At 43.5% G+C, this 14,697-nt stretch overlaps 1 protein-coding gene across 5 annotated transcripts in view; it reads right to left on the reverse strand.

Annotated features, from left to right (window-relative positions):
- Positions 1-8,072: 8,072 nt before the first annotated feature.
- Positions 8,073-14,697, reverse strand: part of Mcm9 (minichromosome maintenance 9 homologous recombination repair factor) — an 88,052-nt gene continuing 81,427 nt past the window's right edge. Inside the window, exons 11-13 of one of the 5 annotated variants that reach the window (XM_021174345.2) lie at positions 12,749-12,831; positions 12,148-12,293; positions 8,073-9,976 (exon numbers count right to left, since the gene is read on the reverse strand). In XM_021174345.2, coding sequence (XP_021030004.1) covers positions 8,560-9,976; positions 12,148-12,293; positions 12,749-12,831 — 1,646 coding nt within the window. In that variant the 3' untranslated portion in view covers positions 8,073-8,559. Of the gene's footprint in view, positions 9,977-12,147; positions 12,294-12,748; positions 12,832-14,697 lie in introns of those variants that run through there. The other 4 variants (XM_029482491.1, XM_021174346.2, XR_003837778.1 and 1 more) reach the window with 4 other exon arrangements.

A 14,697-nucleotide genomic window follows, 5' to 3' on the forward strand; every position in this document is an offset into this window, starting at 1 on the left:
ATGATAATGATACTACTACTAATTGCTATTTTCTTTCCAGAAGTAGGTAACTTAGGTCTTACTCATGAGCCTGCTCCTGTTCCATTTTCAGAGACATAGATGACATCTGGAAACTTTCTGCTCTCCTTGTTTTTAACTGCTGTGGCTTGTTGATTCAAAACCACTGAATTTGAAACAAGTTCAGGACCATTTCCTTCAAAGATTAACTCATAACCTGGGTGTGAGAAAGGGAACAGGCAGCACCTGTGTTTGTCTGAACTCCGTAGATCGAAGACATTTTAGATTTCAACCACAGTCCCACTCTCCTTAATGGAGACATGATGTGAGCACACACAGACCTCATCATGTATCAGATCAAACATCCTTGATCTCACTCTGAACACAACTACAGACAGTTCAGACAGTAGCCAGTTCCTGGTTCCTCACCTTTTATCAACCCAGTGCATTCTCTTTTTCTTTCCAAGGAGACTTCTCTTTACATTGATGGCCCTCCAGATTTCCTCTGGGGTTCATTACAATGCCTGCACACCTTTTAAGAGTGATGTTGACATTTTCTGGAAGGTTGATAGAGGGCTGAGGATGGTCTTCATTTTTGAAGTAGTCACAGCAAAGACTGAGGAATTATCTTTTTTTTTTTCCTTGCTAAACATATCTCACCTTTATTTGATCACTATAATCATCCCACAATACTTCAATTAGATGTGTCACTTCTTTTTTTTTTGATTTTTAATATTTTTATTACATATTTTCCTCAATTACATTTCCAATGCTATCCCAAAAGTCCCCCATAGCGCCCCCCACTTCCCTACCCACCCATTCCCATTCTTTTGGCCCTGGCATTCCCCTATATTGGGGCATATAAAGTTTGCAAGTCCAATGGGCCTCTCTTTCCATTGATGGCCGACTAGGCCATCTTTCGATACATATGCAGCTAGAGACAAGAGCTCCGGGGGAAGGAGTTTCTGAGGAATTATCTTAATTGCCTTAATTGTTGTGGGATAACCTGCCCGACTTGTGAGGCGACACTTCTGGAGGCAGCCCAGATAAGGAGGTGCCACAAGAGTGTTTCTTACCATTTGCATGTTTGGCCTTCTCTCTTGCCACTGAGTTAATTCTTCTCATTGCTACTGATTCCTAGGCTGATTCATGACCATGTTTCCAGGCTTCCACTATTGACTATGGACCAGCAGCATGCCAGGAACAACCTCCCCTCCCCAGTTTTCAGTACCAGATTTGCACTGCTGAGGTCCCCAGCTGCTTGGACTGGGTTTTCCAGCCTCTCTGGTGTTAGTCACTGTGGGGTTACTCCAGTGACCGAGAACACCAGCTGCTTGGGTTCTCAGCTTCTCATGTATGATTCAGCTGTATGTTCCATTTCAAAGTCAGCTAATTAAATCCTCCAAATATATACTTTTTCATTCTATTAGTTCTGCACTCTATAGCGCCCAACCAGATGTTACAAAATAAGACTCCCCAAATCCCAATTTCATGTGCTGCCCTTGCCGTAGAGAGGGACTAAAAACCAGACCCAGTTCACTACAAATAACATTAGAGACAGTCACTCCAATGACACCTTTCCTTTATAAAAAGAAAAGGAGTTGTGAGACAATGTACCCATGCCAAAAACCTTGGTAAGGTAGAGCAGGTCTGAGACCCCAGTACCCAGGTACCCACTTAAAACAGTAGGCGCCTCCCTGCTCCTGCAGATTCCTGGCCTGGAACACGTGCCACACTACTCATGTCGGTCACATAACCCAAAACAGAGTCTCCATGCTTATGATGTACCTAGAGGCCTTGAGGGTTTAGCCAATAACCTTCCCTTCCCAGACATTCTTTCCTACAAAAGATATTTAACTTCTGGCCCACCCTGAGAAGTTGGTACGCATCTATTTTCCACAATAAACAACCAATAAACAGTTTGAAACCAAGGACTGTCTCTTTCATCGAGAACCACCAAGGGGAACATGGAGAAGGCCTGCGCCTACAGAGCCACAACCTAAATCTACTGCATAGAAGGCCTCTTTGTGCTCCAGACAAGCTCGAGGAGCTCCCTGCCTGGGGCTAGTCACCATCATCAGTCCTGCCCTCTACCCCATTCTGCTTCCAACTCCCCCCGACCCCAGTTAGTAGCACCTAGATAGCCAGGACTTTGGGAACCCCTGAGCCTGTTCTTATCACTCTCTGGGCCGAGCATATACAAACCATCACAGTACCATATTTCCTTTCTGGTCTCTTCATGTCTGAATCTAGTCCAGCCATTGGGCCTTTTATTAGCTGTTCTATCCATGTGTGCATGTTCCCTGCCCGTTCCCTGTATCACCAAGTAATCAGTCATGAAGACTCACTCTGCACACACATGTATGTATGCAGCACAAAAAAATAAACTACAAAACCAAAACTCTCCCAGTGAAGCCTATATTAAACCACTGAAAATTGTAAAACATACCATGACTTACCCAGTGCATTTTAAAAATCACCTACCATACTATAAATTACTGACTTATTTTGTTTCCTGTGCCAACAGTTCTGTCCAAGGGAGAGGAAAGTCTAAAATAGACAATGGAATGGAACCAATTGTTGTCCTAGATCAACTGCTACAGTGGAACTTAGGCTCCTAGCAAATCCGCCAGATCGGCTGCCATGCACACGGAGTTACACTGTGGGGCAGGATCTACCCAATTTCTGTGTGGTTTCTAGCATCCTGTTTGCTCAGGTGTTTTCTCTGAGTCTCCTGTCCTACGGAGACAGCCTATCATATATGGTAAACATTGTCCAGAAACGGCTAGAAAAGAGACTAGAAAAATGGCAAGTGCTGACAGTGGTAATAACTCTTTCAAAGGCCTTAAATATTTCATCCAAGAAATATTTGTTAAATATGTATTATGGGTGATACTCTTTTAACTAATGGGGTACATCTGTGAGAAAAGCAGACACCCCTATAACTTCAAAGATTCTCACATCAGTGAGGGTGTATTAAGCTGTATTTGAGCTAGAGGCAAAGGAGAAATAAGTATCACTGTTATTTAAAATTTGATATTCTGCTCATCATTTAAAAATACTTTTGAGTTTTACAAATGTTTATCCTTATCACCCAATTTTGTTATTATCTTGAATTTTGTGTCTTGGCTCCATATACAGGATGGTAGATGAATGTTGGTTGTGGAAATCGCTGCCCAGCTTGCACTCCTACGCACACACCTATTTTCAGCAGCTGCCAGTGTAAGCACCTAATCTGAGTTCTCCACCACTTGGGGCCTCAGCTCCTGAGCCCTAGCCCAGGGTCAGTCACACACCTTCCTTGTGATGAGCTGACAGCCAATCCCTAATCAAGGTGGAGTGTGAGATCCTAGAATAATTAAGTGATTGGGCTGTCAAATGCAAAGTGAGAGTAGATTGTCTCAGCTAGCAGTCAAGTGAGAGTGGCTGGCCTTGAAACTGACTCAGAGAACTAGAGTCTGTAGAGGCAAGATGTGGCAGGAGATATATTGCTCAGTCTATAACCAGTGATTCTCCAAAATGTGATCTCCCACCAGCAGCACCATTGTCACCTGGGAGATCACGAGGAAGACCAGCCAGTTCTAAAGTCTGTGCAGACTTAATAAATAGAAAATCTGGGATTAAGGATTTTAACAAGGCTTTGGGTGACTGTGATCAATATCAGTAAAGAAAGGACTGTGAAGAGGCTCCGAGAAACTGGCCCAATAATGTCACAATTCTGGACCTGATCCAGTGCTTAGCGATAGGTTATTTCTCCACTGATAGAGAAATGAACCGATTTAAACCAGATTACATTATATTAATGGCAGGTCTATTGGGAAGCTGCTGTTGGGCAAGTTAACTGGTCCCAAGGATTGAGGCCAGGGGAACTGCCATAGATAGGGAGAGGGGGGTGGGCAGAGGGAGGAAGACAAAGAGCTCACACACAGAGGAGAGAGGAGGGGAGAGCAAATTGTCTGGATTATTATAGGGAGGGACCTCTGGGAAACAGGCTGGAAAGTTCAGGGTTAGGGGCAGGATATGCCAGGTAGGGACTGAGGAATTCTGAGAGAACCTGAAAGCCAGGCCTGTGTTGATCACCTCAGTCCCTTTTCCCCGGGGTCCAAAACCAAAATCATTTAGACTGAAAACAGGACTGAGCCAAATAGAGATGCTGATGACAAGGTGGGTAAGAGTTAGATGCTCACATAAGGGACTGCTGGGTAAAAGGTGGTACTAAGAGCCCTGAGATGCAAGTACCAAGGGCCAGGAGAGAAGAATCCGAGGACAGGTAATCCTTAAAGGTCCATGATGTGAGGAGAAGCTAAGTTATCTGTTGTCAAAATCATTACATGAGTTAACACTTTCAAAATGCTGAGAATAACTAGCACATAGTAAACTACCAGCAGCCAGTTTTCACTGTTTACCTGTAGTCACTATTTTTAAAGAAGAATTAAGCAGCGAGCCAGGGAAGGCATCAGAAAGTGGATGTTACAGACCTTAATCCTCATGTAAATAAAGTATGCTTATTGTGTAAAAATAAAACAAAAACCTCACTTAACTACCGGAGCATTTTCCTCATTTATAAAGTAGGATATTACCTGGAATTGAGTAGTACTTGTTGTTGTGAAGGCAAAACATGTAGTAAATATGCCTTGAAAACGTATGTATTGGCAGTATGGTAACTGGTGCAGATAGAGTAAGTCAAGTTTCACTTGGGAAAATTAGCATTTAATATAAAGCTAGAAACATTTCACTTGAATTCAATTTTGGCCCAAAGTCTTTGTTTTGTTTTGTTTTGTTGGTGAAGGATCCTTTTGGAGAGAGCTGTACATGTGTGTGTGTGTGTGTGTGTGTGTGACTGCAGTGAACACAAGTTTATGGCTCCTGTGGCCTTCCTGAAGAAGTAACGATGCTGAGGTACAAAGTGCTGGGCAGTCTGTCTGACAGTGGCCATCCACAGATGAGTGAGACTCGCTCTCCATGAGGCCGTGGACTCGCCTGCTCTGTGACTCCCTATTTACACTGAGTTCCTTTGAAGGTGGCAACGCAACTCTCAGATATGTCAGGTCCTATAGCTGGTCTTTGCTACTTGGTGGGTTCTTCTTTTTCCTATCCTTTATTCTCTCTTGGTTTCACCCCTTAATGTTAGATAGGAGAGAAAGAAGAGAGGGGACAGAGGAATTAGGAAAATCCCTGAATCTAATTTCTTTTGTTTCTTCTTTGAGCATGACTAACAAACCTTAGCCAACTGCCCTAAAAGATCAGCAACCACCAACCCCCCCCTCTTGGGGCCCGAGTATATATATATATATATATATATATATATATATATATGAAAATTTCCCAGTCTCAGACATCACACAATCCCAGGAAAGTATCAGGCCTGCAAGAGCACAAGGCAACTACCATCAGCTGCTTTGGATAGTCGAAGCAGCCCCATATCCGTATACCTCAGATTAAAACAAAAACATATTTTATATTATTTCTGTGGTTTTTAAAAGAAACCAAAATACCAGAATTGCTACAAGGTCCCAAAACTGTTTTAGAGCTTGAGCATGACATGTTTGTTTGCTTGTTTTTTGTTTTGAGACAGGATGTCTGTTCATAGCCCAGGGTTCTTTTAATTCATTATATATCTTAGACTGGCCTAAAGCTTGCCATTCTCCTGCCTCCATCTCCTAAAGGCTAGGATTATAGGAACACAGCCATAACACTTGGCTAGATTCTCCACCTTAAAACATAATTTCTAACAATGCTAAACCATATCATTAGAAATCAACTTTGTAATTTCGGGTTTAAAACTATTATGGACTACAACTTCTGTATCATTCTAAGGATTAAAGCAGGTCTGGAATTTATGTGTTTTTGTCTCTTCAAAGTGGATCTAGTCCCTCCTTTGTTGGCAACTGTACAGTTAGTTAAAAAAACACTGGAAAAATGTAAAATATTTTAACACCCTCCTTGCATTCCCACCCATTTGGCTCTCATCTAAGTATTTCTAACAGCTACAAAGATCAACATATCCACGAGCAAATGGAGCTGGGAACCCAGCAGTACAGTAGCCAGTCCCCTCTGCATTCTGTAGCCTTCGCTGTACATCAACACTGTTAGCAATGAATGGCTTGTGTGCTTGGAATGGGCTTGCTGTCATCAAGCAGCTTAAATGGTTCCTAGGCAAAGATGATTCAAGTGCATTTAGAAATCTAAGGTCTCCAAAATTCCCTGCATTACAAAGTTGGAGAGTTATGGTGCCTAGAACCTTAAGCCCACTAGGAGATCAGGATGTAGGGGGCTGGCCAGAGTCTCTACCATTGGCCCAGGCTGCTGTGCTTGTTTGTGATGGACTGTGATGTAGAAATATAAGCCCAACAAACCCTTTTCTTTCTCTACTTGCTTTTGGTCATGGTGCTTCATCATGGTAATAGTAATAACTAGGATACAAAGCAAGATGATTGTATCAGTGAATTCCAGGTTAGTCAGGACTATACAATGAGATCCTGCCTCAACATTCCCTCCCTCCCCAAAAGAGCAAGCGTGCTGTGCATACTTATAGATGAGGCTGGAGAAATGGCGCAATGGGCAAAGTGCTCACTGTGCTCGCATGAGGACTTGAGTGTGCATCACCAGCACCCATGTAAAAGCCAAGAAAGGTGGCTGGTCTGTAACACCGGCCTTGGGGGGAAGGGTGGATCCGGGATGCTCTTAGGCGAGTCAGTAGCTAAAAAGACAGCCTTCAGGTTCAGTGAGAGACCTTGCCTGAAAAAACTAGGTGGAACAATTTGAGCTAGACATAGGCATCAGCCTGTTGCACATGCTCAAGACTGGTGAGTGTATTCATGAACTCTCATGTGTATACTCCCTCCCCCAAGGGGAAGAAAGACAACCCTTTTTTTCCCCCATCTTAGTTCTAGGAAGTCTACTAGAACCCCAGAAAGAAATAATGCTGTAACATTAGGAATATATTCAGGATCATTCTATCCTTGAACGTTCTTAAACAATCGCAGAAATACATTATATAAACTATAGTGTTAATGTCTTTGAGCAGGTATAAGTGAATATGAAATACATTTAAAAATTACTGCTTGTATAAATGTTTTGTGAGCTCTTAAGTATTAAATATGTTCTAACAGTTTACCATGTTTCAGAAAGTCAGTCAATTTGGGAATTCATTTTTAAATGCTAAAAAAATTGGGTTTTTAAGTTTTTTTTTTTCTGTATGAATATCACAAAGTAGAGATTAACTGAGCACACATGTTTTTTAACATGTTTCATGCCCCAAAGTCCTCTTGTCAATAAAAGAATCAGTGACTTTAGAAATGCATACTCTGAAGCATGTCTGTAAGGATACAACCCTACCTTCCTACCACTGCTGGGATCCAAACACAGGGATTTTAGAAGCACACAGAAAAACAGAGTTTAGTCATCTATGCCCACCAGACATGGAAACTTCTTTGTTTTATTTTATTATTACTTATGTAATAAGTAATGTCATACACGCTACATATACATTCTTCTTCTGAGCCATATCCCAACCCAACTTTTCTTGGTTTTATAAAAAGACAAACAGATGAGAAGCTATCAGGGATCACATTTCCATACCGATGCCATTGCAGATGGGCTACAGCTGGCCTTCCGGAGCTCGCTTCTCTTCTAACCACATGATTTAAGTTGTACTGAAGGTAAGCTCTGAGAGCAAAAAAATGAAAGGCAAGGCGTGTGTGCTGGCACAAGGGGAACAAATCCAAGGGCCAGTGCTTCTGTAAGCTACGGTGTGGCTTCCCTGGGGATGCTGTCCAATGAAAGCATGCGTCTTGAAGACAGAAAACCACCAGCCCCTTTTAATATGATGCGTGAGAGCATGAGAAAAACCACATGATTTAGGCAAGTCATTTCAAATGTTAAGAAATACCGCATTCAGTACGTATAGGGCAGGAAATGCAAAGCAAACAGAAAGCACTTAGCTGCCTTGTTAGATTTCTGAGTGCCACCATCCTGCCATTTAGTCTGGATATGTGAGAGAAGAAGCTCAAAATAGAACTCCTCTAGTAAAAACCAAACCAAACCCCAAAACAAAACCAATACAACAAAAATGAACCAACCAATCAACAAACCAATCAACCAAAACCAAACACCAAAACCCCAAAAACAAAAAGCAAGTGAAAAACTAGAACGTCCTGGATGGTAAGTCATCTTTTGTGAAATGAAGCATTAATTCATTCATCCATCCAAAGTATTGATATCACACCAACCGTAATTAATTATTCAGCTTTTAGTGAAGATAAACCTGACAAGGGGGTTGGGCTTAGGCAGGGCCACGTACTCTCACACACTGTGTGCACACCTGTAACCACTTGCACACTTTGAAGGCTCTTGGTTGGGTCACACTGTGTGCACACATGTAAGCACTTGTATACTTTGAAGGCACTTGGTTGGGTCACACTGTGTGCACATCTGTAAGCACTTGTACACTTTGAAGGCACTTGGTTGGGTCACACTGTGTGCACACCTGTAAGCACTTGCACACTTTGAAGGCACTTGGTTGGGTGGGGAAGACAACTCTGACCAGAAAGCTTTTCCTAATCATGGCTTTTTCCTCATCTCTTCATCCCAGTCAAAATCTAATGCTTCCTCATCTAGTTCCGACAGAGTGAAGAGCGAGAGGGTGGAAAGATTCGCTCTCTCTGTGGGCTGCTGCAGCTGGAAAGACTGCCTTTGCTGGCCGAGCACCGGAGCTGTGGTCGCAGGAGGGCTGTGGCTCCTGTCCCTGCTGTCCTTCCTTTCAGGAGGGAGGGATTCTGATTTGGATTCTGGTGGGGAAGTGAAGGAGAAGCTTGCCAGTCTGGCTATCGTGCCAGCATGAACCTTGCTGCTTTTATTACCCCAGGAAACCCCTTCCTTTCTGTCTTTCTCACAAGCTAGATGCGAATGCCCAGCCTGGTTCCCAAGCTCCGGTTCGGGCTGAATAACCCTTCTTTTGGGGTCCTGTTCCCTCTCCTCTCTTGGTCGATTACTCTCTGGTGGCTGCCTTGAGAGCTCCTTTGTCTTTCCGTGCAGCTGGTCAGAGCATCTGTCTCCTGAGGTCGATGTCGACTTTCCTGGCTCTACCACAGGCACAGCTGCTTCTCTTCTTGTTCTTTGTTGGGGAATTTTAGAACTGTCAACTGCTATTTTACTAGCACTGGGAGGCATGGGGCCTTGGCCTTCGGGGGAGTGGGTCAGTTTTGTCTTCTGTTTAAATGTGAATTTGGCCAGCTTTACTGTTGGCGTCTCCATACCTTCAGGTTCAGGCTCTTCCACCTGAGCAGATTTCTGTCTCTTTCTTTTGGGTGTTCCTGTTCTTTTTCCTGACCCAGGTGAAGGGATGGACAGGGACAGAGGGACAGTGGGTGGCAGTGGTCGCACTCTGGTTGTGCTTCTGCACACACTCTGTGACCCCTCCTTCAGCAGCTTGGGGAGTCTTTGGGGCACAGAGTCTTGTTCATCACCCCGTCCTGCTTCAGATACAACCACTGCCTGACTCGCCTTTGTACTCTTAACACCGTGAGACCGTAAGGGGGCACTCATGGCTCCTGATGATGGAAGATGTCCAGCTTCTAATAATTTGCTTCTTTGCTGTGGCCCATGCTTCTCCTTGCCCTGAGATTGATTGTTGGAGATTTTCAAATCCACATTTTTCTCAGTTGTTTTCAGATTGGGAGACACAATAGTGCTTTCTGGTGCAATCTCAGGACTTGATGTGGGGTCCAACCAGTCTAAACTGTCACCTCTGTCATCTCTGTTCTCAGCTGAGTTGTTACAACTTGTTGGTCTATTAAGCTCTGGACCAGGCGGGGAGTCTGCACCAGATCTCTCTGTGGGACTCCAGCTACAGCTCTGTTCCTGCTGTGTTGAAGTCCTGAGCCTTGGCTTGTCCCTGGGATCATTTCTGCAGGAACCTGGAGCCACCTCTTCCTCTAGTGAATGTGACTGGCATTGGTGTACACTCTCATTCTGTAACCTGGTCGGAGAGAGATAAAGAAAACATACTGAAAGGAAAGAAATGGGCACCAGTCTTTCATTTCCAGGAGACACCGCCTGGAAGGTTTAAGAACAACATAATTTCAAGTAAATAGAAGTATAATCTTCTAAAACACAAGAAATTCCTTTGAACTTAGTGCGTTGGTATGCCTCTTCTTTCAACCTGAAACTGCAGTAAAACAAAGAAACTGAAACTGGAGGCTGGTCTACCTTTTCAGTCATTCACTTGACTTGACTGTTTGAAGATCAGTGTAAATGCTCACCCATAACATTTCCCGTGCCATGTTTAAATACAAGACATACGTGCCGGCCTTGCACAGACGCTGGTACTCCTAGTGACTGCTCAGAGGGCTCACTGGGCAGTTTTTAGATCAGGGAAAGGATTCTACAGTTTTACCAAAGCAGGCACTGAACTTTAGTGTGCATGAGACTTGCTTTCCATAGAAGTAAAGAGTCTATGCCACCCGACATGGCTGCTGCCAGTGCCTGTCCACCTTCATCACCACAGCAGACCCTCTGGCACTGTTCACTCTTTCTTGCAAAGCCCCATCATGTTTCCTCAGGGACTCTGAGCAGCAGTTCAGCAGTCTGACACAGAATTGGCACCTGCTAACCAGCTGAAAATGAAGGGTCTACTCATGAAACCTTCTCTCAATACTGGGCATAGGAAAAGCTCTGCACATACCAAAAGAACCATATTCTCACAGAAGTATAGTTCCCAAAGCAAGTCCTTTAGAAGGTCCTTAACTGAGAAATGTAGGCTCAGTGGAGTGAGATACATGGCCCTGCTTTCATGTGCTAAATTGGAAAGGAAATTGCACACAAAAGCAGGTGAGGAAATTACTCTAAAATTCATGTGCAGCAACAGAAAAAAGAATTAAAAATATAAATTTAATTATATTAAGAAGTTAGTATATAGCACTGGGAAAGAAGATTACATTTTATTTTTGTTTTCTTATTAATTCATTATTTCTAGTTTTCAAAATGCACAAAGAGTATATATTATACTCATAAAATTAATTAAAAATTATAAAAGTAGATAATAACTGTATCACAACAGGTTTTGAAATATCAACAGACTAATAAGCTCATGTTCCTTGTTTCTAATTTGGCTTGCAACCAAACAGAAAAGCAAGTGACTTTCAAAATCCCTGCCATGAAGTAGACACTTCAACATCAGATAAACGTCAGGACACTACACTGGCTAAAGCTATGTAAGGAGGCCTCGAGGCTGAGGAAGTTCAGGAGTAGAATGGTTTGATCCTTTTATTTCAGTCTCGTTCTTGCTCAGGAATTAAATTCCTAGATGAAATTTCTGCAGCTGTACTACACGATCCTAAAACCAAGTGATATCTCTGCCCTCTGATTTGAGGTAGTTACTACCAAAGTATTCTCTGGAAGAAAGTATGGGGAAAATTTGAGTGGTTTTGCCATGAGATCTATTAGGGAACATTTTCCTAAAAGGCAAAAATATATAGGCTAGCTGAGTTCTTATGACTCGATGAGATTAGCTTTCAGTTGGATCTTGAAGGCAATTGACCCTTAGTGTGAAGCACTTGTTTCTGTTGCTTTGAGGATCAACACTATAACATGGTTGCATGATAAAGGCGTAACAACAGGAAAGACTATTTAAGGCAGGATTCAGGTTTGCTTTTTGGACAGTCCTAGGTACACTTCTCCCATTCCATTCAGTCTAGGAGAGCCATTTTTAAATATGAGATGATGAATTCTGAGTCTTGTGTTCTTCTTTTCTTGAATTTATCAGTGTATCAATTCTGGTAGCAGGAGCTAGTCAAAATGAACAGCCTCTCCCCGAGCCCAGCTGAAAAGTGAGTGGATCACCCATGCCTACCATACTCCTCCCGTCTTAAAGTAGCTGGAGCCAAAGGGGAGGGAGATTAATTTCACACTGTGCCAGTTTAGTGCAGCCTGACACCGGTGACTGGTGAGTAAAGCCATCTTTCCACTGCCCATCAACGGAGTGGAGAGATGCCAAGAAAAGTATTCTCAGGGTCTGTCTTAATGCAATCAACAACCCCAGTGGCTGTCAGTGGCTGATGGGATGCCTACAGTTTCCTTCTAAGTTTATGCTTTGTTTCACTGGCTGCCAGTGAGATGCCTTCCTCCATGTGCCTTCCTTTCCCTCCTTACCTTTCCAGTCTTCGAAGTTCTTCCTGCAAGAGGCTCTGGAGTTCCAGCTTTTCCAGAATGAGTTCACACTGCCTCCGGTACTGTGCACGGGGGTTTTCAGGGAAGGAAGTGTGAAGAGCATTCACACCTCCTAGCAGAGCACCTCCCTGTGGGGCAAGAAAGCACCAGGGACAGTCACAGGTAAACTTGCACAAGAGTAAGAACACACCAGGAAGCACACTGGTCCCAGGTGTGACAGACCCTCCATGCCCTCATCCTGGGTATCACCGTCACAGAGCCTTTTCAAATTTCCATAGCCCTCCCTTCTCCTACAAGGCAGTGGGCGACCACTGTGCCGGGAAGTGGCTACCTGTCACTCCTGAGAGCATGAACTCCCTTAGGCTTGCTGAGAAAGGAAAATATTGAGAGCGGCTTCTTCCCGATTTACAGGCAATGGCAATGGCAGAGTGAAGGTCTCTGCCCCCAACAGTTCCCCTTCTTTTAAACAATCGCTTTTGAATCTTTCCAGGAAGCTAATTTGATCATTTTTACAACTCTTAGTATGATAATAAAGTGTCATTTTATAAAGATCTTGTAATTAGGGTGAACACAGTATCCTCACCTGCATTGAAGATTCCATCACAGACACAACTGTAATAGCATCTTCCAGAGTCACGGTATTGCGGAACATCAGGCGAGCGTGAGCTACGATAGCAAGACACTGTTAGGATCACCCGGGATGATAGATGTGATCCTTTGATTTCTCTGCTCTCTAAACTTGCATTTTATGGAGAAGCTAAGTGAATCATCAGCTAACTTTACTGGAACAGGCAGCTACCTTCAGAGTAGCTTCTCCATAAGAGGCCTGAGCCTTCACAGTCCAGGCAACGGTGTGCATTTATATTCGAACATTCTAGACTCTAGCAGAAAAGGCACTGTAAAAACATCCATTTAATATTCAGAAACTTATCTTCTGTTTTTTACTCTCATATAAATACACAAAATTAAACCTCATTTCTCACCTCTGGCATCTCTTTTATCTATGACTTATGAGCTGTTTGAAGCACCAATCTAGCAAGCAAGAATTTTAGATACTTCTTGCCAGAATAATGAGGTTCATTTGTTTTCTGGAATTTTTATTACGTTTACATGATTTCACTCTATGTAACATTCAATTCATGTGACTGTTGTTAATTTGAACATGGGTAAAATATGAATACTATAAAGGGTGGGTATTAGTTGCCGGTGTATGTGCAAGCCTGAAGCCTGTTGGAGGGGATGGGGTACACTGTGCTGATTGCGTTATAAGAACAGGCATGAGACACTGGGAATCAGGGAGGTGGGTTTTACTCTCCTTTCTGTCCCCCATTACAAGTTTTCTAGTCTTATCCCCAGTCCTGTAGCAGTTGGCTTGAGCCTGACCTCCCTCCTACTGCAGTTCCATTCCCTGGACTCCACTGACCCTGTAGATTCAGCTCTCCTCCCTCACCCCACCCCTTGGTGTCAGTTACCTATTAGAGCTTGCAACACTCTCTACCTGGGAGCCCAGTAGTCATACCCAGCTGTGATTCTGGTAGGCAATTTTCACCCTCTTTCCCAGTCCTCCATTACAGTCTCACCCCTAGAAGACTGCTTACAGAGACCTGTCCTTCCACCCCATCTCCAGTCCTGGGGAACTCCACCAAACTTTGGAGTGGACCCAGCTTTCCTCCTCCCTGGAGATAGCCTCAGACTCATCTTCCTAGCCTATATCCATTCTTTCCAGTCAGCCTCCAATACCTAGACACGCTTTATACCCTGGAGACCCGTGGCCACACCAGCAGGAACTTGAATAGGTGAATCACACTATCCTTCCTGTCCTCTATTACTATTTCTCCATTCTCACCCCCAGCCAGTAACAACCTGCTTACAGATACACCTCCTGCTACCTCAACTCCCTTCATGGACATCCCAACTCCAGGTTCAGACCCCCATCTCCATTCATTGAAGACTCCAACTCTAGATTCAGATCCTGGGATCCTCATAGCCTTTTCAACCTGTTTCCCCAGGTAATTCTTTACCTTACTACAATATACTAGTAGCATTTCTTCTTTCTACCACATCTCTGGCTCCCTGTGGCCCCCCAATTCTAAGTATGAGCAGGTTTCCCTTAGGTCTTTCCTGAAGTCAGTCTTAACCTTTTCTTCTAGCCCACCCCTATTACTCTCTGTGACTCAGTGACTTGCAGAAGCATTCTCTCTTAGTCAACCTACAGCAACACTCTTCTCTAAGAGTCAGAGAGGCCAATAGGAAACAAGGATAACCCACCCAACAAAGATAAGACCAGACCTCAGATGCTGAGATATCAGCAAAAAACGTAATTAATAACAACCAAGACAATATGCTTCCACTGTATCCAGTGATGTTATGACAATAGGTCATGAGAAATGTAATAAAGTTGAAGGACAAGACAAGGCCTTCAAAATTGCTATTATGAATATGTTCAATTGGTTGTGCAAACGTTATATGCCTCAGTACAGGGGAACGCCAGGGCCAAGAAGTGGGAGTGGGTGGGTGGGGGAGTGGGTGGGT

Source organism: Mus caroli, chromosome 10 (genome assembly GCF_900094665.2).
Source record: "Mus caroli chromosome 10, CAROLI_EIJ_v1.1, whole genome shotgun sequence".
Taxonomy (NCBI): Eukaryota; Metazoa; Chordata; class Mammalia; order Rodentia; family Muridae; genus Mus; species Mus caroli.